Raw genomic sequence first — 25502 nt, 5'->3', positions numbered from 1 at the left:
AGCATCAGTAGGTTAAATTGCTTGTTCTTTAGCTTTCCTCAAGATTTAGAATATTTCTTGATTTATTTTGCTGGAAAGACTTTACCCAACCAACTTGGTGCAGGCTTTCCAATCTATTGTCCAGGCTTTTGAAGTTGTCTGAGATTTAAAGGATTTTATTTGAACAGCGGTTAAGTATAATAATTCTCAATATGAATAAAACATCCAAATAAAAGATCAGTCCTATCATGCAACTGATAGGTAGCTCTCAGATTACCTACTGATCTATCCCTGCCACTTTTAGTTTTAAACCATTTAATCTGATTGCAGCAGATTGGCAAGATTGTGAATTGAGCATTTGATAGGGTGATCTCAAATGATTTGAGCATTTCATTATTCACACTCTTTATAACGTTAAGCAATGTTCTTGCAACCAGCAAATTTAGGCTGATTATGATTGAAACCAATGAAAACATGACCTGAAAGTTTGCTTCTTTTTGCACCAATTACAGGACCACTTCATACAAAATAAATGACTTGCCGAAGATGTGAGTGTTTGATTCTTATCTAACTACACATAAACTGAAGGGATTGGGATGGATATTATGGGGTTGGGAGGGGGGGGGGGGAGGGGAGGGAGCTCACACCACAACCATTTAATGGCTATCAGACATTAATTGGCTTGAGGTGGCACCTCAGCAAGCTAACAGCCAATCAGATGTCCTGCAGCCCTCTGTTCCCTGCAGCACCACTGGGAGCGGTGACCACCGCTGGGATTGCAGCCTGTGCTGAAGGAAGTGTTCATCAATGGAGTCTGGGGATAGTCGGGTGCAGGGGTGAGGAGGGTGGGGTGCCAGGGTAGATGGGGCAGGGAAGGGGGAGGGGAACCGTGGTGTGAGAAGGCCTTGAAAGGGGGAGGAGGGTCTCTGACGGCCTGTAAAGGATGTCCCCCCCCACCTGATTAACTGGCCAAGTTAACCACTGAAACCTGCAGGGCTGCACATTTGGCGTGTGCCTCTCCCACCTTGGTTGAAACCCCTACTGTCAGCGGGAGGAGACCCTCAAGTGGCCGTTAATTGGCCATTTAAGGGCCTCAGTTGACCCACATTTGCGCCTCCCCCACCACTGGTAGAATTGCAGCGGGGTCAGGAATGGGTGGCATGTTGCCCAGCTTTACTCTCCCCCCACACCCCCAACCCGCACCTGCCAACACACCCCCAGGGACCCGCGGTATCCAGGCCTATGAGTCACTTAATACTGACTTTCTGGAGACCTTACTGACTGACAATATTATTAGTCATCATGACTTCACTTTAACAGCTCACATTTCTTTTCACTATGATCTCAACAGTAGAAATAAAGCAGCCTGGCTGATCATGTTGATGGGGCACAATAATCTTATCTTGAATTTTGAATTTACATTTAACCCCATGAGTTAGGGACACCTCTTGCTGATGAGTGCATTTTACCACATACTGTTCCACAGTGATTATTTTACTAAACTGCGATCGCCACCCATTGGGATTGCTAATTATTTAATTACTTTGAATCTGTTTACATTATTTCCTATTGTTTGCCCTGCATCCTGCTTTGATATCATCGGCAGACACGCAGGTTTAGCATATGGTGCTCTCACCAAGGTATTAATATATTAAAAGTAGCACACCAATATTCCCTCCGACGCATTAATAAACTTTCTCTCAGAACATAGGAACAGGGGCCAGAATTTTCAGGGTGGCGGGTGTCGAATCTGCCATCCGAAGAGTTGGCGGAGAACATATCCTCACCGACTCCAGCAGCCCCAATGCTATTTCATGCCCCAACGAGCGTTGATTGGCAGAAGGTGGGACTTCCGCCCGTCTCTGGGAGGATGTCCCACTTTGGAGAGCTGGTTGGCCGGCAGCTCTCCAGTCATCCCACGAACGGTGCTGCAGTGGCCAGAGGAGGCGCTGCAGCTAGCTGCCTGGACCTAAGTGTTAGCAACCGGAGGGGAGTTAAGTGGCAGGGGTCAGGGGGGTGGGTTGTGGGGGTGGGTAGGGAAGGTGATCGGGGTATCGGGGGATAGGTCAGGACGGGAGGTCTGGAGGGGAGCACACCCCCAGTCAGAAAGGGGCTTCCGATGGAGGCACCACCCCCCTCCCCCCTCCCACCCTCCCCACTTCCCCCCACTCTACCCCACCCCCCCACCCCCATTCCTGCCCGAGATTGTACTTTGTTCAATTTTGGCTTTCGGCCTTGAGCTTCAATCTGCCCGCCAGCCTAAAAATTGAGGCTGGGTGGGAAAAGGCCATTAAGTGGCCACTTAAGAGCTTTAATTGGGGGAAGGACCGGCTTCCCATCCAAGGGCCTGTCTGCCCCAATGTAAAATTGCTACCAGGTCAGGGCAGGTGGGATCCCAGAGGGAATCCCATCCATGCAATTTCACATTCCTCCTGCCCAGAAGTAGGCCCTTGAGCCTGTTCTACCAGTTAATTTGATCATGGCTGATTTCACTTACTGGTATCCATCGTTGATCCATGTCCCTTGATTACTTCATCCAACAAAACTCTAATCGGTCTCAGTGTTGGACCTAGCATCCTCACCATTTTGGGGGGGGGCGAGACAATTTTAGATTCCTACTACACTCTGTTTGAAGGAGTGCCTCCTGATTTCACTCCTGAGTGGCTTGGCTCCAATCTTAAGATTATTCCTACATTGTTCTAGATAAAGAAATGTTCTTAAATTATTAATTTCCCCAAGCCATTTGCACATTTTGAAAATTGCATCATTTTAGCTTTGCAAATGCATTTTCTCTAACTTCATGTTTGTTACAGGACCATAATTTCATCTGAAACAAAACTCGAGAGTCCGACCAGCAAGGGGTAAGGCCGCGACTTATATGACTTTGCACCAGCTGAAGTTTTGGATAGCTTGAATTCTATTATATAATTATTCACGGTGACACAGTTAATGGAGACTATCTCTCAATTCTATTACCCACACAAACATTCCAGCCCTGTAGATTGATGTGATAATCTTGTTTTTTGGTGTGCATACCTTAAAAAAAATGCTCAAGTCATGTCAACTCTTTGCACCAATAAAGACCAGCGCACTGTTAAATATTTTCTGCATTTTTTTTTACGTTCATTGTGACTTGTGGAATTAATGTTGTTTCTGTGATCAGGAATTCAGAAAGTTTAACCCCAAGGGCTTGAATTTATTTTACGCCATGTTTCAATGATTGCTTTGTTTTTCTTTTTGCTTAGCATACAGAGCAGGCCTAGTCCTGACGGTCAAGTAACAACACAGGAAAAATCACCTACCAAGTAAGCATTGGGTTCTGGTCACTGTATAAATTTGCTTCACAAAACTTTAAATACATTCAAATGTTTGTTTGTCTGAATTCCTTGTGGTGTATCTGAAGCTTTAGGACAGCGCTTGGATGTTTCTGCAGGAGGGATTTACTTTATGGTATTGTATTTGCACATTTTTTCTTTATGTTCATTCATGAGATGTGGGTGTTGCTGGCTAGGCCAGAGTTTATTGCCCATCCCAAATTGTCCTTGAGAAGGTCATGGTAAGCTGCCTTCTTAAACCGCTGCAGTCCATGTGGTGTAGGTACACCCACAGTGCTGTTAGGAAGGGAGTTCCAGGATTTTGACCCAGCAACAGTGATACATTTCCAAGTCAGGATGGCGAGTGGCTTGGAGGGGAACTTCCAGGCGGTGGTTTTCCCATGTATCTGCTGCCCTTGTTCTTCTAGACGGTGGTGGTCATGGGTTTGGAAGGTGCTGCCTAAGGAGGGTTGGTGAGTTCCTGCACCTTGTAGATGGTACACACTGCTGCCAGTGTGCGTCGGTGATGGAGGGAGTGAATGTTTGTGCCAATCAAGCGGGCTGCTTGGTCCTGGATGATGTCAAGCTCCTTGAGTGTTGTTTGAGCTGCACTCATCCAGAAAAGTGGGAAGTACTCCATCACACTCCTGACATTGTCCCCTGTAGAGCCCTCATTTTAAGTGTCCTTGCATTGTTTCTCCAATAATTAGCTCCTTAACCTGTCTCAACCCATAATTGACCTCTCCACTTCCTAAAGTCATGACGGACTTTATTTGCTCTATAATAGCAACCTGTCAACTTGTAGCATTTAAAATTCCAAAGAATATTATGGTTGTGGTCCAAACATTTTGACTGAGCCTCTGGACAAGGCTTTATCCTCGAGCAGAAGCATCCTGGCGTCCTGGCTTCATGGGGCATGGAGGCGTGTACCACAAAGCCTTCCACCAAAGTATAAATCCATGTCCCACTAGTATTCACCTCTCTCAAAGATCTGGTATGAACAAATCTCAGCCAGAACCTTACGGTCCTCCACTGGTGGGATTTTGGTGGGGGGCGGTGAGCGTGAAATTGAAGGGATGGGATTGCCTCTGGGTCCCTGCCCACTCCGACCATACAGCAATTTTACGCTGGGGCTGGGCAAGGCCTCGGACAGGAACCCTGCCCTTGCCCCAGTTGAGGCCCTTAAGTGGCCTATTATTGGCCAGTAAGGATCGTCTCCCGCCCAGCCTCAATTTTTAGGCTGGCAGGAGGTTTGAGGCTGCATGGGGGAAGCTCAAAAATCAATGGAGTTCGATCCCGGGCAGGAGTGGAGTGTGGGGCGGTGGGGTTGGGGGGAGGGAGTGGGGTAGTGGGGTGGGGGAGGGGTGGTGGGGGCGCCTCCATCAGACGCCCTCTTCTGAAGTCGGGCACCCTCCCCCCTTAAGGACCGGTGGCCTCTGGACCTCCCTCCTCCCCCAGCCTCTTCCCCCAGACTCTGATTGCCCCCTTTGCGTGCCTCCCCCCCCCACCCCATGCCTTCCCTACCCTCCCCGTCCTGGGATCCTTTAAACTCACCTGGTCCTCTGGCACCTGGAGACTTAGACTCTGACGTCCTCCTGCATTTCCCCACCAGTCCCCTGCTGCCCTTGTTGCTGCAGGGGCTGGAGATCGGCTGGCCAATCAGGTGGGCCGGCAGCTCTCTCTAAGGCGGGGCTTCTTCCTGAGTGACGAGCGGAAACCCCGCCTGCAGCCACTTAACGCTCATTCGAGCGGGAAATGGCTGCCGGGCGCTCGGAGTCAGCAGGGACATGGTCCCCACCGACACTTCAGATGGTGGGAAGGAATACGCCGCCATCGGAGAAATACAGACCTCAGTGTTTTGAGTTAGGATTGATTCACTGAATTGCTAAGAAGAGCTCTTTCCAAATCGCTTAGCCCATAAAATACAAACAGGACAAACCAACGAGCGAAAGTAAGATTTAGCGGAACTGTCAGGGTTTTGAGGGCTAATCGATCATGGCTTGGGGCACCACATGTTACCCAGAGGCCACAGTTTGGAGGTTACTGATGTACATTATTTTATAGCCACTGGACTTTTCCTTAAATCATTTCTCTGGTGAAGAGAGCTGCTAGATGATGCACTCTGAGTTCTGATAACTCCGATGTGAAACTGCTACTCGGATGGGTGTGCAAATAGCCTATAGCAGTGGCCCATGCCTCCTTGGAGGAGAATAAGGGCTGCATTTTACGTGCCCCCCTCGGGCATGTTGTCGGCAGTGGGGATATGTAAAATAGGGCAAGTGCCCACCCCACCCCCTTCCCTCTCGCACTCAAAATACGGGAAGTGGGTGCGCGCTGAAATCGGCAGCCCGCCCACCATATTTAAGTAAATAATCCAAGGGTTATTTTGGCTTGTTAACAAGCCTGTTGGCTCTGATAACACGCTGCCCGCGCCATAAGTCGGTTGGCGTGGGCAGTCGGTTGGCGTGGGCAGGTCCTTCTTAAGAAAAAATTTCAGAGGGTGGAAAGGAAGCTGGGGCATTACCTTTGCGGATTGGCGGGCGGTACCCCTAAGATTGAAAGCCCCCTTTCTTCCTACCCGCTTGGTACATTAACGCACACCCTCCCCCTCCCCCGACACCTCCCCACCCCCAACACCACACTGCCACCCCCACCTCCCTAACCTGCACAAAACCCCCCTGCCCAACCCTGGAATTACCTGGCTCCGGGATCCACTGGGCATTCTCCTTCTTCCTGGCTTCAGTCCCGGTGGTGCCCGCTGATGCGCTTTTGGCACTGCCGGGACGAATGGAACTGCTGGTGAATCGGATTGACCAGCGAGGGACGGAAGCCCCACATTGCTCCTTTGCTGGCTTTGCTTGGGGCGGAGGGGGGGGGCCCAGCATTCCAGTACACCCCCTCCCCCACCGCCCCCCCACTCCACTCCCCTCCCCTGCCCCCCCCACCAGCCATAATATTTGCCCAAAATCTTTTAACCCTCTCTACCCTGCCACCCTCACCTCAATTTTAAAATAAAAACTACAGTGAATTAGGAGGTTCATACTTAGTATCAAATTTGTGATGTTAGAGATTTTAAATAAAGTAGCTTTAGACAATTATAATCTCTATCGTCGAACCTGTGCTTATCAGATTGAGAAAGTGACATTCTGATATTTTTGATTGACAGGACAATTTTGAAATGGGGTAGCCAGAAAGATGTAACTTCAGGAAGTAGCTATGTGCCAAAGACTTCAACACTGGAACGAAATACTACAAAGTGAGGAGCCTGAAAACTTTCTAGGAATAATTTGTTTATGCTGATTGATATTTTTCTTACTGCATGGTTTTGAAAAGAGTCTAATGCTTTAATAACAGAAAACAAGATGGTGCTTTATTCAAGCATAACCCTTGTGGGGTGTAGGAAAACACCTACTTAAAGGGAAAGGAAGTTCTATAAGAATACTCCTTACTTAAAATATTGCCCCTAAGGCTGTGCATGTGTCTGTGTGTGCATGAGTGTGCGTGTGTCTGTGTGCGTGTGCACATGTGTGTGCATGTGTCTGTGTGCATGTGCATGTGTCTGTGTGCATGTGTGTGCATGAGTGTGCGTGTGTCTGTGTGCGTGCGCGCGCACGTGTGTGTGCATGTGTGTGTGTGTGTGTGTGTGTCTGTGTGTGTGTAAATATTTCCTAGCCCAACCAAGTCTTTCCATTTCAGACACTCTTCCCTCCAGACTGGTCTGGTAAGGTCATGGTGTTGGGTGGATCTGCATATGTCCCCTGGCCCGTTATCTTCATTGTCATGGATTTCAGAACGTGAAGTTACTTGATTTGCGACTGCTTGTCAGTGCAGCTTATGGCCAAGGCCTGTAATGTAAACTCAGCAAAGTACCTTTGTTATGATCACAAGATAGGTAATTATGGCTCAGGAAAAGGAACTTCCCCTCTCTCTTCACTGAGGGCAATTATCCTGACCAATGCTCTTGTAGGGCTGAGCTGCTCATTGGATGAACACATGAGGCTGGGTTTTTGGACCCCGCTGATGTTGGGACAGAGGCTGCCGAAGCCTGAAAATTACAAGGCAGGCTGGCACGCCAGTTTCCTGACCCCGTTCCCGATTTCGGCCATTTTGGTCGAAGTGGGTTCAGACCCTGGGAAAGCGGCTCCCTGCCATGGTGCAGGCAGATAATTAGGTTCATTGGGAGCCTTGCTGAGCAGGGATTAAGTTTCCTGATGTGCGGGGGGTGCATGGTGTGGGGGGGAAGTGGTGGGCAGATCAACTGCCTGGAGGTAGGCACCCAGCAGCAGTCTGGAGTGCCAGCAATCTTGGCAGGCATACCAGCCCTCCCCTGGGTGCCTGGGTGGGGATGAAGCCAAAGGCCGCACTATATAAGGGTGAAGGGCTCCCCCTTCCCCACACCTTCCTCTCTCTCCTTCTCACAATCGTAGCCTGGCTACATTTTTTTAAATTAAAGTTTCTAAAAGGTGGCTGAGAGGGTGCCTTCTTGTTGAGGCATCCTCCCGGGTACCTGCCATGCACTGCAGCCATGTGCTCCTCTGAAGCTGGAAGGAACCTAGTTGGCCCTCGAGGGCCTCCTCACCAACCTTAGTTGGATAGGAAACCCATCTCTGTGTGAATTAAAGGCTCATCTACACGAAAATCTTGACTTTATTCAGTTTCCCACGCGAGGGGGGTTTGGGGTCCCACAAAAAATGCCAACTCCTCTTTCCCACCTCCATGTAGAAAAATTCAGCCCATGGAGTCAACTGGAACACCAGCTAGAGTAAGGCTGACATTGACTTGTATTAAGTGCCAGGGCTGTAGCCATAACCCAATTTGCTCTCCTGTTTAAAGAACATCAACGAAGGCTGAACCGGAAGGCCTGATTGATTTGACACCTACTACCGAGACTACAAGCAAGGGGTAAGTACCGTGGCTAACATTTTGGTGGTGGGTTATTATCAACACCGCACTTGACAGCTTCACAAGTTTTCCCAGGCTCAGATTTTGGTGCTTTCCTCTTTTAGAATTTTTGTAAATCTCTGAACATACTACCCTCGTGTCCTGCTGATAATTTCAATTGCCCAGTATGACTGAATAAAGAGACAGGCGATTGAAGCTTTTCATCTTGCGCTCATCAGGACAGATGCAAGAATGCCAAATTTCAAAAGGAGCAACAGTTTGTACTGCGTGAGAAAAGGGCGCTGATTGGTTGGCCAATCAGCTCTGATTCGTGGAGGCATTGCCATGGAGAATGCAGCAGGGAGCTATTGCCTTTGTTTAACTCAGAAAAGGTGCAGTCTATCTGTGATAAGCGCAAACGAGAAACTTCAACAGCATTTCTCTTCCTCAGAATTATTCAAGCTCTGCGCCACCCAGCAACTAATTGTCCAATATTTGTTTAAGGTTGTGTCCTGCTGCACAAAATGTTATTTCCTCCACTCTCCGATTTTCTCTCCTCCCCTCTCCTCTCCTGAAGGTGTTTCCTCTTGAGTTTGTCATGGTTTCAAGGGCACTGCCCATCCTCTGGTACCTCAACTGAGCATCAATTCTTCATGTCTGAACAGTGTGAGTTGGCAAGCAATTCACTATGGGGCTGTCACGTAAAGATCAGCATAAGTGGAGGCCATTTATATCGTCCAATCTACCGAGGTCACCAGGTTCCTGTTTAGGACGCGCATCAGTCCTGTTTTAATATGCAAATATGATATTAGTGCTGATGAAGGAGAGTGTTTACATTCATGTGGCATTCAACAAAATCAGTGTCATCCATTGAATCAGCCTGCAAAACAAACTGGGGAGTGGGGGGGGGGTCACTGGGAGCAGTTAAAATTGATGCCCAAATATGCATTGTACGGCTACTGGAATCTGTGGCTGTATAGCAACTATTTTTTTCTGTTTTCAGATCCGATTTTATATCTAGGGTTGGAAGCAAAAGTCTAATTGATCTTTCATTCACTCCAGAGAAAACAAGTACAGGGTAAGATCACCAGCCTGGCTAACAGGCTGGGCTGTGTTAGTAAACATACAACAATTGGCAACATTTTACAGTTTCCTTGCTTTTGAAACTTGTTCTCGAGAAATTTTCGAATTCTTACCATCTCTCAGACATCCTGCCCCTCTCGAACTGCTGTTGCCATATTTGATTAAACTATCTTGTTGAAAAGAAAATGTTACTTCATTTTCTTTGTCATGGCCCTGCTCCAGTCCAACAGTTAATCACCAACCATACATTCTATTGCTAACATTAGGGCTGGGAGTATACACATAATGGCCACCCCAATTCTGCTAATAGTAAAACTTAATCTCAGTCCAGCAGCTGATTAATGAATAATTACATGCGAACATATTTTAACGAGCATATTTTATATATATCTTTTATATATATATTTACATATAAATGCAAACATACTTATGTTTATATGATTGATTACACCTCACTGGAGTTCAAATTTATGTCTCTCTATTGCTTGAATGTGTATGGAGTTGCCCACAGGCGAAGATTTGTGTTGACAAGTCCATGCATTGCTCCTAGGATCTCTAAGCTGAAATGTTTGCTTAATTCAGCCATTTCCAGCATGTTCAGAGAAGTCTCTTAATCTACTTTCACTTGCCACCCGAGCCATACTTGGCTGGCTCCTAATCTGCTTGTTGTCACCTGCATGAGAGAATTTTCCGGTTGAAGGAATATTTTTGCAACCAAGCATTGCGCTGGGCAAGTGACCTTCAACCCGTGAAGAAAACCCGAATTTGTTCTGCTCTCAAGTAAAAGCAACTCTGCTCTGGATGCAGGTCGAGTATTCTGCTTGGCGTGTTATTCTGTGCACAGCCATAGAATTGCAAGTACAGCACTCTGCCCGTACCTGAGGTGCAGTTGACTGTACCTGAAGCCAGAATAAAAATTGTGGTGTTCTTTATCTAAACTCTCAGCCTCCAGAAGCTGCAAAGGCTGAGTTTTAACTGCAAAAATCATTCTGCAGATTTAAGGGGTTTGGTGAAATATATATAATAACAATTGGCTTTATAGAAGGAGGCAGAGATTACAAATATTGGCAAGTTAAGAGAAACTTCTACGAAACACTGGTTGGAGTACTGTGTCCAATTGTGAAGACCACACTTTAGAAAGTACACCAAGTCTTTGGGGAGAGTGCAAAGGAGATTCACTAGAATGGTGTGAGAGATGAAGAGTTTCAGTTAACTGGGATTTTTCTCCCTAGAGCAGAGAAGGTTAAGGGGAGATTTAAATGGGCCATGCAAATTTATTACAAGCTTTGATAAGGTTAGATAGGGGGAAATTGTTTCCACTGGAGGGAGGTCCAGTCACCAGAAGGAATAAATTTAAGGCAATTGGCAAAAACAAAAACAAGGCAGGGGGGTCGATGAGGAGGGCCAATTTATTCGTTGAATGCATTGTCTGTGAAGGTGGTGGAAGCAGATTTAAAGGCAACTATCAAAAGGGAATTGGATAAACACTTATGATTAAGTAAAAGTACAGGCCTTTGGGGAAAGAGTAGGGGAGTGGGGCTAATTTGCTAGCTATTTCAGATAGTCTAGCACAGCCACGATGGGCCGAATAGCCTCCTCCTATGCTATATGTTTTTATGACTCCATTCTATGGGGCAGAATTTTGCCCTTGGCTGGCGGGTGGGCCCCACTGGCTTGGCAGTGGGCGGGCAGCCGAACTCTGCCGCTGAAACGGGGCCCGCCGCCATTTTGAGGCAAAGTGCTGTCTCAGGGAGATTAGTGACAGTCTAAAAAACTTTAAAAATAGAAAAACTAAAAAATTATTAACATGTCCCCTTCATGTGACAATGTCACACGAGATGGGACATGTTAATAAATATCACGTAAAATTTATTAAAGTTTTTTAAAACAGACATGAGACCTCATCTCATCAGTGGATGAGGTTTCATGTATTATCAGAAGCCCGCTGGGGCTCCTGGCCTGCCCGACAACCTTAAGGTTGGACGGGCAGATCTTTAATTATCTTAATTACTCTGTCAATGGCCTCAATTGGCCATTGACAAGTCGGCGGGCAGACAGCTGATTTCGCTGTCCGCCCGCCTTCCTAAAATTTTAAATGGACCTGGATGACGTCGGGGGTTCCTCCCAATGTCATCCCACGTCATTTTCCCGTTGGCGAGTGGGCCCCGCCCCCAAATCGCCGACGGGAAAATCCTGGCCATGATTACATCTCAGGCACTTCACTTCATTTCTGCAAAATGCAAGATCTCTTTTTCCTTTGTGTATAGAATAAGATTAATAGAACATTGCATTAATGTTGGAATTGTGGCTTTTGCCAATTTTGCTCTTGTTTAAGAAGTCCAGTTGCCACTCCAACTACTCCAGTTCGAACTTCAAGTCTGATTGAGCTGTCACCATCCCTTCCGGCCAAATCGAAGAGGTAAGCTCTGAAGTGCTCTTCCCACAGCTGACATTTTTGGGGTTGGATTATTTCATATCCCTTCAAATTCATGTTTAAATTAATGGTGCTCTGCTGCTCTTGGTTGACACATTGCAATTCCCCCAGTATGATGATCTGTTTATCACCTTATTAGTCTTATACCAGCCCTGGATATAATGGCTATTGTCGTCCCTTGGCTGATCTGTTTTGTTTTTGCAGTGATTTCACCTGAATCATGCATCATGGTGTACCTGCTCATTGTTAATCTGATACCCTGCTGACAAGGACCAGACGCTTAACGATATGTCCGCCTATTTGTGGGCAGGTGTATTATTAGCATATGCATACTAGGGTACTGACAGTATTTAATTTAAAGCAAATAATTATCCTTTAAAAATTGATATAGTCTGCAGTGAAACCTTTAAAACAGTCTCTAATTATATCTTTTTAACAGAAACAGTGGTGAGTGGGACAATACCGGCTATTCCACAACCACAAGCACAAAAACAACCTTTGACCCGACTTCAAGGAAGTCAAGGTATTACATAAAACAACCGTGCTCTTTTAATACAATTAACTCTGCCTAAATAAAGTAACCATTTGCATTATCCTTTGAATGGAATGAAAATCAAATGAGCTCCAAAATGGGCTGGTGATCTACTTCCCAGATTACCACCTGTGTAAAAGTAATCTCCCGGTGATCCTAGATCATGCTTGGGCCTGAATTTTACCCGAGGCAGGCCCGGGAGCGGGCGTGAAATGGACCCCCTGACCGCGATCGGTCCCCGACTGGGATTTCACGTTGGCTGGCCAATTGCCAGTCAAGCGTGAAACACACGCTGAAAAACTCAGCGCTGCTGGGGTGCGGCTGGGAAGAGGGCGGGTGACGATGTCCCCGTTGGCATGGGTGGGCACGGCGAGAGAGCTTCCCGAAGGCAGACAGCTGCCTCAGACCAGCAGATAATGAAATAAAGGTGTAAAAAGCTACAAAAATGTGCCCATGCGTCACAATCAAGCACCTGAAAGCATACCTCATAAAAATGCTGCCCACAGATATTTGTTTTTTATTTTGTTTCACAACGGAGATTTCATCCCGCCCTTGGATGAGGTTTGATGAAAAATGTAAAGGCCGCCTGGCTGATTAGCCCGCCCGCCAACCATAAGGTTGGACGGGCCTCAAAAAAACGCTGACAATTGCGCCATTAATGGGCTTAATTGCCCGCTTAATTGTCGGCGGACACGCTTCTGACTTTTGCACCTGCTCACCCAACGTCATCTCGCGCGATTTTACGGCCAATCGGGTCGGGCATGTGCCCATCCAGTGGATGTAAAATTCTGCCCTCGTTGTCGTCCTCAGCACTGGGTCTTCGCTCAGTAATTTTGACCGGGTAAAGTTGTGCGATGTGGGGTGCTTTAGTAGGGAAAAGATGGAGAAAAGTAAAAGTAAACCGAGGACGTTTAAATGTCATTAAAATTTGCAGCATGGTGTTTGAAACAAACTATTTTTTTTTAACAGGAACGCTGGAGACAAGGATGAATCCAACTCATACACTGTTACAAGCACAAAATCAACCTTTAACCCAAAAAACTCCAGGTACTGTGACAGCAACTTCAATATGGTAAAACTAGCCAAGAAGCTTTTCTTGTATTTGCCCAATCAGTGTAAAGGTTTGCCCCGACATGGGAGCAGTTTTCAAGATTGGATGGACTGAATGGACATAGGCTTTGGAGACCAGTTGCTTCAACTTTTGAAACTCTGAGCCAAGCGACGGTAGAACCTGAAGCTTGTTGCCTGATTACTGATGCCCCAAATTCATGATGCCAGCTGTTACTTTGGCACCAAAGCAGACCAACCTGATCCCTAGAGGAGGGAAAATGTTTGCAGGATTGGGGGGAAAATAGTCCAGCCAGCCACCCTAGCCTTACATTGCGAGGTTCCCAGAAGCCAAGGGTGGGATTTTTCGGCCCCTCCCCCAGCCAGGATCACCTGGTCCCTCCAAAAGTCGATGGACTTTTGGCTGGGCTGCCGAATCTCCCATGGTGGGTCCCACCACGATGGGGTTGGAAAATCCCAGCCCAAATATGGAGAGCATGGCCAAGGTATGGTGGAATATTGTACAGCGCGGCAGGGGCTGGAGTGACTCCAGGAAAGGGATTAAATCATCCTTTTTAAGTCACTGTGCTTTTCACTGGGCTGTCATTAACACTGGTTTTACGTTTCCCTTGATAAGAGCAACAATGATGTTTGGGTCAATGCCTGATTTGGTTCTCAATGATGTCTACACGTGGGTCATTGAATGATTATCGTGGCAGAATTTTGCCCTTGGCGGAGGGGGGGGGGTGCTCGGTGGGGGTGGACGGGCCAATTAAAGGCCCGCCCTGCGTGGATCGCGAGCAGCAGCCCTAAGCGCTGCCTGTGTGGGCGGGGGGAGGATGGAGAGCCGGGCCTAGCGCGCAGTTTGCGCATGCGTGGTAAAGAGAGCTTCAATCTCCCAGAGGCATGGAGCTGCCTCAGGGAGATTGAAACGCTGCGTAAAGAAAAAAAATGAAGAAAATAAAAATGTCATAAAACATGTTCCCTCATGTGGATGCTGTCACATGAGCAGGGACACGCTTTTAATTCAAGTGAGAAATTTTGATTTTATTTTTATTTGCTTTAGGAAACCTTGTCCCGCCCATGGACGAGGTTTCCTAAAACGTGCAAAGGCCGCTTGGCCTTTTCGCCTGCCCGCCCACCGTAAGGTGGACGGGCAGAGTAATCTTGAAATGAATTACCTTTTTAATGGCCTTAATCGGCCTTTCAGTTGTCGGTGGGCGTGCTGCCGACTCCAGCACGCGCCCGCCGAACAAAATACCGCGGGACTACGTGATGACATCGGGACTCTCGTCCGACATCATCGCGCTTAATTTTGCGCTCACCCGGGTCGGTCGCGTGCCCGCCCGCCGGGCTCGATATTCTGCCCCAGACGTAGTAACCCTGGCTGATTTTAATCTTTCTCCAAGGGTTTTGAGGCTAATTTGAGCAACCTCAACTCCTTTCCTAGCCAAGATTTTTTGATGGATTTTTAACCTTTGACGGGGAAAGGAAAATGCCTTTTTAGCCATTACCGATACCAAAGTAAATTTTTTGTCTTCTCCACATGTGCAGTAATGTAGCAAATGGATCACCTGCCTGTCATGGAACCCGCTTAACCACTTTTTATTAATTGGAATCAATGCGATGATATTCAGGCAAGTCGCCGAGCAGCTGATAATCCATTTTCCAGATTGCCGGCTGTGTGAAAGCAACTTCCCAGTCATCCTAGCTCACTCTTGCAGTCCTCCTAAGCAGTTGGTCAAAATCAGTAATTTTGACCACAAATGTGTGTGGCTGAGGTGCTTTGAGCCAGGAAAGTTAGAGAAAAATAAAATTGAATGATTATTTTTTAAAAAAATCTCTATTGGCAGTGTGGTATTTGACACATTTTTTTTCTTTCTCATACGCTTAGTGGAGACTGGGATGAACTCAATTCCTACACCACAACAAGCACTAAAACAACCTTTAACCCAAGAAACTCGAGGTACTGTGACACCTGATAATGTTCATTAATACAGCTAGTTCCTGCTAAGGGAATTTGCAGTTTGTAACAAAATTGCATGTACTTGTCAAGATTACAAAGGAAAGTATTTAGGGCATTTTTTTTTTTTGTAATTGTTTGGGAACGTTCCAAACATTTTATATCTTATTTCTGATTTTTCTTCTCTCTTTTCTGGAAGGTGCTGGCCCTTGCTGGGCAGCAGTTCCATCGCGAATGGAACCCTTCACTTTCTTGCTCAAATGTCAGGGCAGTGAGTGGGTGACAGGTTAAGCAATCATGGATGATTTCAAGAAACCAAACCTGGTGCCGCCCTCCATTTGTTATTATACAATAGATAACAGTCCAGAGTGGGAGCCCTGGCTGATTTCCTATCACTATCCCAAGTTGCGCCTGATTGTATTGTCCTACCTATTCCATTTGCTGATGTGTATATACGATTTCCATCTTGACCTTGTACGTGAACTCTGTGGGACAGAGAGAACCACGTTGCTCCATTTTTCAAAACACAGTTGATTTGTATCTTTTGCAAGCCCGACCAAAAGCTGCAACCTTTAGTGGCTCCAGCCTTGGTTCATTTGCTTGGTTCATCTCCCTCCTTCATTTGTCAACATAAGTGACCTCACTGATCTCAGATGGGGCTGTTCTATCTCCTGCATTCCAAACTGTCTCCAAGAGGCCCGAGTCTTCTTTTATGCCAAATACTGCTTTCCCTTAAAAGCTCATTTTCGTTTTATATAAACAAAAATATATGCCAATCTCTTTCTAGTTAACAGCAACTTGCATTTATACAACAGCTTTAACACTGCAAGGTGCAAACAAGGAGCTTTCCTTGTATCTTGTACCGGAGTGTGCATCGGTTTGTAAAGGTTTCTCCAGATATGAGAACGGTATTTAAGGTTTGATGAGTTGGATGGACTTGGGCTTTGCAGACCAGTTACTGAAGTACTCTGAAGTTGCGGGACCTTGAGCCAATTGATGGCAGAACCTGGAGCTTGTGTCTGTGACTACCAACCTCCTGAATTCCTGACCTCAGCGGATACTTTGGGACTTTGGGAAATATGTGCCCAAGAAAAGGGAAAACAGTTCAGCCTGTTACTCTAGACATATACTGTGAAGCTCCTGAAGCCAAGAATAGAGAACATGATAGTCGAAGGTGTAAAATTGCATGGTGGGGGTGAGATTCAGCAAAGGGAATGAGTAATTTATAAAAAAAAATCTCTACAACTTTGCAGTGAGCTGTTTGAAACACAATTTTTATTTTTGCTTTCTCTTTTGAACAGCAACAGTGAGGACTGGGGCAATGCCAACTCTTACACCACAACAAGCACAAAAACAATCTTTGATCCAAACTCAAGAGCCCCCAGGTATTACTCAATATAGTCAAGATAATCATATCAAATAATATCGAATGTCATTAATTCTTGATTTTTATTAATTTAGTTCACTTGTTACACAGCGAAGTAATGGGAAACATTCCTGCTACATAGCTTTCTGTATAATTTGACTTCAATTAAAATAAGAATCAGAAGAGATGTAAGACGGGCTGATGATTGGCTATCGCCTGTTTTATCAAAATGCACAAAGTAAAAGTATCCCTTTGTTCCCTTTCTAAATGTCTCTCTCCTCTTCTGAAGGCATCGACTTTTAATGGAATATAACATGGCTATTGCAGGTCTTGTAGTGTAGTGGTAGTGTCACTCCCTCTAGGCTGGGAGCACTGGGTTCAAGTCTCACTCCAGGACTTGATGGCCAAACAGGTTGATTCTTAGCCTATAAATCCTCCCATTGTGCTTGTTGGCAGGGAGTGAGAGAGTTTCCTGGTCAGCTATACTGCAGAAGGCAATGGCAAACCACTGCTGTACTTTGCCAGCATAATCATGGACCAATCCAATGGAAGTCCATGTTGCATTGGCATTGCTTCAGTTCCTTGATCTGGAGGACCACTTTCTTAATTGTTGAGTTTAGGCTGAGTGTCAGCAGGCAGTTTGATCATGGAGGGCTTCAAAGCCAAATCCGACACTGTCCTCAAAACGTGTCCACTGTTCTTTAGAAGTCTCTGGCTAATGCAGTAGAGTAGGAGCCATTTCAGGTTACGAACTCTGGATGAACTTTGCTGCCCTTATCGCCAAGGCACTGGACCAATTTTAGACCTTGGCTGCTCCCCTGGCTGAGATTTTAAGATTATATTTAAAGTTAGTCTTCTCCATGAACTGTGGTGCAAAAATAAAATAAAATTGACCTAAAAATATGTGTAGGCTACTTTTCAATTGTCCTGAAGGTGGGGTCCTGAGGATTGTGAGAAATTGGTACTTGGGTCTCATCTAAATAATGGCGGCCAGACAGCTCGCCCAGTGAAGGAATCAAATTTTGACCAGCTGTCTCATGAGCGGTGGCTGTCAGGCTACCAGTGCCCCAATGGCTACCAGCTTGGACCCTACTGGAGTTTGCAAGGTCAGTGAGGGGGCAATTATTTATAGTGGGCAGGTGGACTCGAGCGCTACTATTGGAAAATATACGACACTCGCCTTCCTTGTGTGACTGGAAAATCCAGTGTCCGCCCATCATTTGGGGCGAAGTTACCCAAGCAGCCCTCCTGACCTTACCATATTGTCTCATCTTCCAGGACAAGAGGGATAATCAGAATTTTCTTTTTCTCCTGTCAAATCTTTCTTCAGGGCTCCAGAAGACTTTGCTGGTCTATTCTTTTTGTGCCAAATTCCACTTGTTTGTCTCTAACAGCTTTTAACTTTCTAAAAAGTACATGTCAACCCAAAAGTTTAATACCATTGCATACTTCAAGAGGCATGATTCTTCAGCAGACTTTTTCTTCCCTCCTGTCCAATTAAGGCAGAAGACTCTTTAGTAGTGCTAGAACAGAGAATTAAGAAATATGTTTTATAGTTTACACTTTGTCTCTTTTTTTTTAACAGGAGGAGTGGAGACTGGGAGAATACCAGCTCTACTACCACTACAATCACAAAAACGTCTCCTGATCCCATTTTGAAAAGCTCCAGGTATCGTTAAGTACCACGAAGGATTTTTGCAATTCATATTATCTTTAATTCACTATTCAGTGAATGTTTCAAGTAGTTTGAAGCCCAACACTTAATGGTGTAAGAATTATCTGTCTTTCAAAGAGAACATGGTAAAACAAGCAGAAATCTGTAAATGATCGGGGCCCAAGGAAAGTGTGGAGATTTTGCCATATTTCTTCTTTATGCTGGAAGATTAAAAGCTTGAAGCCTATCAATACATCTTTCTAGAACATGTTTAAGGAAATGCAATCATGGAAGCCTTTCGTCTTTTTTTATAGTAACACATTCTGACGCTGCAGTAATAGTTATAATGACAAAGGTAATAAAATGTCAGTCTCGTTGAGGAGCAATAAAACAGTACTTTAAAAATCAATGTCAAGCACCAGAAGTATGACATTGGGTCCTGCTGTGACTGAAATTTGAGGCGTAAATTTACACTCGTTCATAACTGACATAAATGCAGGGAACTCATATTCACCGGTCTTTTGCATGGGGGTGGAGTGTGGTTAATAAGCAGCAGAGACGCCATGGAATTGGCACAAAAGATCGAGGGAAAAGCAATGTAAAATGGGTGTAAGTGTCATTTGTGCTCAAAATCAATGTTACACAACGTTGTTGCAGCACAAGAGATCGGAAAATTGCAGGTAAATTTTGTAAGCAAAATCACAGAAAAAAAATCACGAATTGTGTTTTTACCTTAGTTCCACGAGCAAGCAGGCTCTTCCTGAAGATGAATCTTCAGCCTACAAGTCACCAACCTCTTATACCAAAACAAGCAGGACCTCCAGGTACTTACTGTGCATCTTTATCAACATTTCACTGGGGATCAGCTGCAACCACCCTGCCTTCATTTATGGTCCAAAATGATCCAGTTAGCATCTGCTTCAAGGACACCAAGTTAATGCTCGATTTAACAAGTGTAAAATCTGTATCGAGGTTAGTTGTGCTGCAACTTGGTGGGAGCACACAGAGAACAGGCCCGAATCTTTGCAGAGTCGGGCCATTTAAAAACGATGGGTGGGACCTGATTCCGGGACTCCTGCTCTCATTTCTGGCACCGGCAATTTTAGCTGGCACGGGATAAATGTCCGGCTCTTTCCAGACCTGGCCGGCTGCATTGCGGGGATAGACATTGAAGCCGGGCCAGCTTCTGAAGACACATGGTTCACAGCCTCTCTGAGAAGCCATGCACCTGGATTTGGGAACATTTTGAAAGCTAAGTTTAAAAGGTTTTTACTAATTCCCCCATCCGTGCCTCCATGCCTTCTGCATGCCCCCATGCCACCTCAGTGGCCTTCATGCCATGTCCATGCCAACTCCATGTCCTCCATTACCCCTCCACAGTCTCCATGGCCTCCATAGCCCTTCCATGGCCACTTACCCAGAATTCACTATGTACAGAGCCAGTGAGCCATATAATAATGGCACGTTTTAGAATGCTGAGGAATAAAACGCCCATTCAGAAATCTGGTTTTGAAAATAAAAAGTTGTTCCTACAACCCTATGAAGTGTCAATCAGATGGGGCCTTTATAGTATCAGTAACAGAAGCTTTATTCACTTCATACCTCATAATCCTGTCCAAATAAACATACAGACATTGACAAAAGAGATCACAAAAAGAATAACTTATTATAACCTCATAAAGAAGGCAATCAAACAAAGTAAACACTCCACTTCAGTTAGCTCAAACAGATATCTGCTTAGCTAAAGCACTTGTTAATCACAGATAAGGGTAATTTAAATAATCTTTATTATTATAGCTCTATTCCATGCCCTCAGTTAATCTGACTTTTGGGGTGGAGTCGTCCCAGATTTGCACAATACAGTAGCGGGCAGGAAAAAGGATGTTTTACTCGCCGGCCGCAATGACAGCTTTTCATGCCATATTGTCCCAATCCCACATCATTAATTATACAGCCACAGGAAACATACTGTCTCACTGGTACATGGCCTCTGAATTGCCTACCACACCATTGCCTCGCCGTTTCCTCACTCTGGGTGCCATATCTAAACTGTAGCCGCCCACACAATTCTCAACGCTTGCAGTCCCAGACTGCTCCAGTGAAGACATAGCCCTGAAAGCCAAGAAGATTTCAGTGACACTTCACTGGAATTCCTTTCAGAGGCCCGCCGTGATGTCCACCACTCCCACTCTGGCCGCAGGAGGTCCAGCAATCTCACCACTCCAGCTTGGGAGGTGGTGGCAGTGGTGGTCAGTGCCAATACTGCACAGAAGAGGTTGGCCATCCAGTGCAGAAAGAGGATGAATGATCTCATCTATGCGACCAGGATAAGGCAACCATCTCATCACTTTAAACTCTCACACTCACAAGCCTATCACACGTTCACTGGTGTTATGACCACAGTCGATCTTAATAGCTGCACAAACCAAACCCCAGAGGGCACCTTGGCTTATGGGCCATGCCTTTTTTTTTGTACTCTGAAAATGAGAAGACATACTGATCTCAGCAGTATCAGGTCCAGTAACACTTTTGGAATTTTAAAAATTAGAAGTGAAAGTTTTATTAACAAGAATAAAAGAAAACTCAAACATGTAAGATTACAGTTGCACAATTAAGGTTAGTCTTACAAACATTTCCCCAAAAGACCCTCCACTTGGTCAGGCCCACAAGTAACACCTTCGAGGCAACACTCCCTTATTGATGTTTAATGATACTAAATCCAGTAATATTACCCAAAGCAAACTGCTGTCACTTTAGTAAAGGCATACCACAGGACCTGTAACTTACTTCCATTCTGCTGTGGAAAACCAAACTTCAGAATAAAACTCTTTTCGTCGCTGGATGGTTGTTTCAAACTGCGTCTCCTCCCAGCCCAGAGCTAACATCTCCCAACTCAACAGCTCAAACAGCTCCAGCTGCTCATCTCACAGCTCAAACAGCAGCTCCAGCTATAGCTACTCTAAAACATAATTTTCACCTTTCATCTCAGGTTCCATTGTTTTCACACCTCCTTGAAACTCAAACCTTTCCAAATATAAGATCTTTCATGTTTCCATCTTGTCTTTGCTTTCGGATCATTAAAAAAATGATATCCCCCTCTCTATTTACCTATGGAACTCCTGCAAGATGCAAACATGTTTCTTTGTACCTCTTACTCCCCTTTGATATTCAAACAAACTCTCCACTTATCTAAAAACGCAAATGTTAGAACTAACCATTTATTTGTACCCCAAACCTTAACACCTCTATCCTTTTCATGTTTTAAACCCCACAGATAGTCTGCTTCCTATTAATCCCCGTCCAGCTTAATTAAATCATACACACAGACACACACAGCCTTTTCCATAGAATAACACAATATTCCCCAAAAATATACAAAAAAATCTATTTCTCACACTATCATCTCACTCACTGCCAGCTAAAGGGACTTCACTCACTCTCTCACACAGATACTCACATCTCCATCTGGCCTCAACCCCTCTGGAGACTGTCGCTTCAGCCTTCACAATTTGAGGCCGCTTGCACAGACGAACATATGACCCCACACACACCCTGGGATAACCCCCCACTTTCCCGGTACTGTCCTCATCCTGCAGCTTCTTCCCTTGCCTTAGGCCACTCCTCCCCCTTCCCCAAATAAGCCCTAGTCCTGCAGCCACTGAACAGCCACCCCCGCCTTACGGCTGGTCTGGTAGGTAGAGACCTGCCCGTGAGCCCCCCTAAAAGTGATGTGGTGCTGCCTGCGAAGCCTGGCCCCAATGACCATGAGTGCTGCCCGAAGCCAGGTAGGCAGACAAACTTCAAAGTTCCAAGCCAAGTGCAGCTCTCCAGGTGCGCAGTGCTTATGTACCATTGTGAAACACGGCAGTGTGCAACCATGCCAACGTGCTGGGATGATCCAGCGCCGGGGGGATGATTACAGGGAGCTGGGCTTATAATGATGTGCAGATGTATTAAAGTGATGTTCCCAATGTGTGGCAGCATGAAACACGGCCTGCTATTGATGGGTGGAGTGGACTATTGCAAACTGGTTTCACAACCCCGTGAAACTGATTTTTGGCCTTTCCGTCATATTGTCTGCTCAAGCCCCCATGATGCCTGATGCCAGCGGGCATGGAAAATTCCGCCCTTGGTAAATCCTTTAGCAATTCATATGTGGCACTTGGTGAAATTTAATCAAATTAGATGTGTTCAGTGAGATGGATTCATGCAGTTAGCGTGAAAAAATCATCATGGATGTTTGTCTGTTTCAGCTCCAGTTCACTCAATGATAAAAGCCCAGTTGTAGAATCGGAACGGTATAATTCCCGATCATCCTACAAGGAAAACAGGTAGTTATATCAATCCCAACCTGCTGTTTCGCTTTCCCTCCCTCTGCGCCTTCTCCATTCTGGAGACTGTTTACCAATACAGCCCATCCTTTCTGGTGGATCAGTGGTCTTTATGGAGTCAGCAGACTACCTGGAGTGGTGAAGACCTCGTTGTCCCTGTGCTGCAGAAAAGTCTTGTTTGTGTCATGATGACCCTTTGCTATGTGATCTTCTTGTAAAGACACAATCAGTGTTACAGACAGGAGGGGGATTAATTTAAACAGTCCTGATTTCCTCTCTCACTACCTCTCCGTAAACAGAAAGTTATTTTTGAATTCTGATTTCCCCCCCTTTATAAGCGGTGGTGTGTTTCCCCTAGCCCTTCAGTTTGGAGCAATCCAGTCCTCTATTAATAACACCACAGCAAACTGGAGATAAGGTAAAATAAGAGGGTTGGTTTATTTTACACACACACAAAACACGGGAAGGGGTTTTCGCAACTGCCACCCCTTTTTGCACTCATACAATAAAAGAGGGATAAGGGAAAGAAAGGGATACAGGGCAAGACCACAATAAAAATAAGAGTTATGGTTTCACAGGAGTCCAGAGACCAGAATCAAAAGTCCAGTGGTGTATTCCAGGGTGATCTGTTTTTCCAGAAGCGAGGACTTCCACAATGGGAGAAGGCATGTAGAGATGAATTAATCTTGAAGGCACAGATACAGGAGTTTCAATGTTCCAGTGGTTCACAGTGTAGATGAGGGCCAGATGGAGTTACCTGGACAGTGCACTTTCTGCTGCTACCTGTTAAGTCTGGGTTAAGTTCCACACGGCAATATCACAGGTTCTAGCAGCTTCTGAGAGGCCATGTGGCATACCTCCCACTTCTTCTCCTGGGTGTTGGACAAAGGATGTATTTTCCCAGGTCTGGAATCTTGAGGCGTTTAATAGAGGAGCCATTGCTCCTTTTGTCCTTTGCAGGCATACCGTCTCCATTGGCTGGAGGTCTGCCTGAGGAATGCAAAAGTTGTTGGTGCATTTCTTTGGAATTTGATTGTCTGCAGTCACAGAGGGCATTATTACCTCTTTAAAGATAGCATGTTCCCTGCTGGTTTCTGAAGGTTAAAAATTCCTCTGGTATGAGTCATGGCTAGTCAGGGTAAAGCCTTGTCCATTTTTGAAATAAAAATAATAATTTTGCAAAGCAGCCAGGTTGATGTAGTCTTCTGGCTGGGTCATCAGCCTTATTGTCAGTACTTCTTCATGTTGGAATAATCTGATGAAACTTAATGTCTAGACTCACACATGAAGAATGGCCACGGGACTGCCAATAAAACCCATAAAATGTTTTTATAAAAAGCCAAATGCTGCAGATGCAGGAAATCTGAAATAAAGATCCAAACATGCTGGAAAAACTCAGCAGAGCTCTGCAGAAGAGTCATGCAGACTCTAAACGTTAACTGTTTCTCTCTCCACAGATGCTGCCAGGTCTGCTGAGCTTTTCCAGCACTTTCTGTTTTTATTCCAGATACTACTTTGTTTCTTACAGGTTCAACCCACTGCTTTTTGCCTAAGACATTAGGATCCAATTAACAGCCCAACAATGGCAGAGTGTGTAAATAGAATTTTGAACTCATTGCTATAATGATTCAAAATCCTGTTGATAAATCATAACTCTTCATTCAAAACTGATACCATGTTCAACAGGTTGGAGTTTCTGTGGAGATAAATGCTATAATCATTTACTATTGCTGATGAGGTACTTCACAAAATGGGAGCCTACAAAGGAACTAAGGTGCAGAGATTTCTATATGTTGGTTATCATTTAACCGCTACTGGTGTTCAGATCACTTAAGTGTACCAAAGAATGTGTAGTGCACAAAGCAACGACCTTGGGTCCATCCACATTTCTTAGTGTAGATGGAAGTTCTGTATGCCTATGTATGCTAATATGAAGGGACAGAAGTAAGCAGTGCCAAAATTGACAGATAAGCAATGAATGGTGGAAAGAAGGCAATAAATAGGAGTGATGAACGTTAAACAAAAAAGATGAATGGCCGATGTTAAAGATGCAATGTCAATCCTGTAACAATTCCTTGGACTACATTGAGGGAAAGTTGTGTTGTACTTACTTCACCCAGGGAGGGGGATATTAAGCACACAAGGCAAACTCCAACTGGTTCTGTGGAGAGAGGGATGGGCAAGGTCCCACGTGGTAGACTTGTTAACAAATAAAAGCCCATGGGATCCAGGGGAATATAACAAGCTGGATACAGGAAGGAAAGGGTATTTCTGCAATTGGAAGGCTGTTTCCTGTAGGGTTCCACAGGGCCCAGTATGCGTTCCCCTGCTTTTTGTGGTATATATTAACAATTTGGATATAAATGTAGGGGGCGCGATGAAAAGGTTTGCAGACGACACATAAATTGGCTGCATGTTGATAGTGAGGAAGATAGCTGTAGACTGCAGGAAGGTATCATTGGAATGGTCAGGTGGGCAGCAAAGTGGCAAATGGAATTCAACCCAGAGAAGTGTGAGGTGATGCATTTGGGGAGGTCAAACAAGGCAAAGGATTGCACAACAAATGAGAGGATACTGAGAAGTGTAGAGGAAATGAGGGACATGGAGTGAATGTCCACAGATCCCTGAAGGTAGCAGGACAGGTCAATAAGAAGGCATATGAAATTGTTTCCTTTATCAGTTGAGGTATAGAATATAAGAGCAAGGAGGTTATGCTGGAACTGTATAAATCATCAGTAGAGCTAAAACATGAGTACTGTATGCAGTTCTGGTCACCTCATTACTGAAAGGATATAATTGCATTCGAGAGGGCACAGAGGAGATTTACGAGGATGTTGCCAGGATTGGAAAAATTGCAGCTATGAGGAAAGATTGGATAGGCTGGAGTTGTTCTCCTTGGAACCGAGGGGAGATTTGAT

The 25502-nt window shown here is 45.4% G+C and overlaps 1 protein-coding gene across 8 annotated transcripts in view; it reads left to right on the top strand.

The window, feature by feature from the left end:
• The window catches only part of scel (sciellin), a 108254-nt gene that overhangs the window by 60587 nt on the left and 22165 nt on the right, over nucleotides 1-25502 (top strand). For 6 of the 8 annotated variants that reach the window (XM_078545954.1, XM_078545956.1, XM_078545953.1 and 3 more), the window contains 14 exons: nucleotides 492-527; nucleotides 2793-2840; nucleotides 3225-3284; nucleotides 6460-6549; nucleotides 8127-8195; nucleotides 9178-9252; nucleotides 11593-11676; nucleotides 12131-12214; nucleotides 13193-13270; nucleotides 15165-15236; nucleotides 16535-16618; nucleotides 18185-18268; nucleotides 18991-19077; nucleotides 22507-22584. In XM_078545954.1, the coding sequence (XP_078402080.1) occupies nucleotides 492-527; nucleotides 2793-2840; nucleotides 3225-3284; nucleotides 6460-6549; nucleotides 8127-8195; nucleotides 9178-9252; nucleotides 11593-11676; nucleotides 12131-12214; nucleotides 13193-13270; nucleotides 15165-15236; nucleotides 16535-16618; nucleotides 18185-18268; nucleotides 18991-19077; nucleotides 22507-22584 (1029 nt within the window). The remainder of the gene's footprint in view (nucleotides 1-491; nucleotides 528-2792; nucleotides 2841-3224; nucleotides 3285-6459; nucleotides 6550-8126; nucleotides 8196-9177; nucleotides 9253-11592; nucleotides 11677-12130; nucleotides 12215-13192; nucleotides 13271-15164; nucleotides 15237-16534; nucleotides 16619-18184; nucleotides 18269-18990; nucleotides 19078-22506; nucleotides 22585-25502) is intronic. The other 2 variants (XM_078545955.1, XM_078545960.1) reach the window with 2 other exon arrangements.

This window comes from Cetorhinus maximus, chromosome 7 (genome assembly GCF_964194155.1).
Source record: "Cetorhinus maximus chromosome 7, sCetMax3.hap1.1, whole genome shotgun sequence".
NCBI lineage: Eukaryota > Metazoa > Chordata > Chondrichthyes > Lamniformes > Cetorhinidae > Cetorhinus > Cetorhinus maximus.
This window is presented reverse-complemented; position numbering and strand designations above follow the sequence as displayed.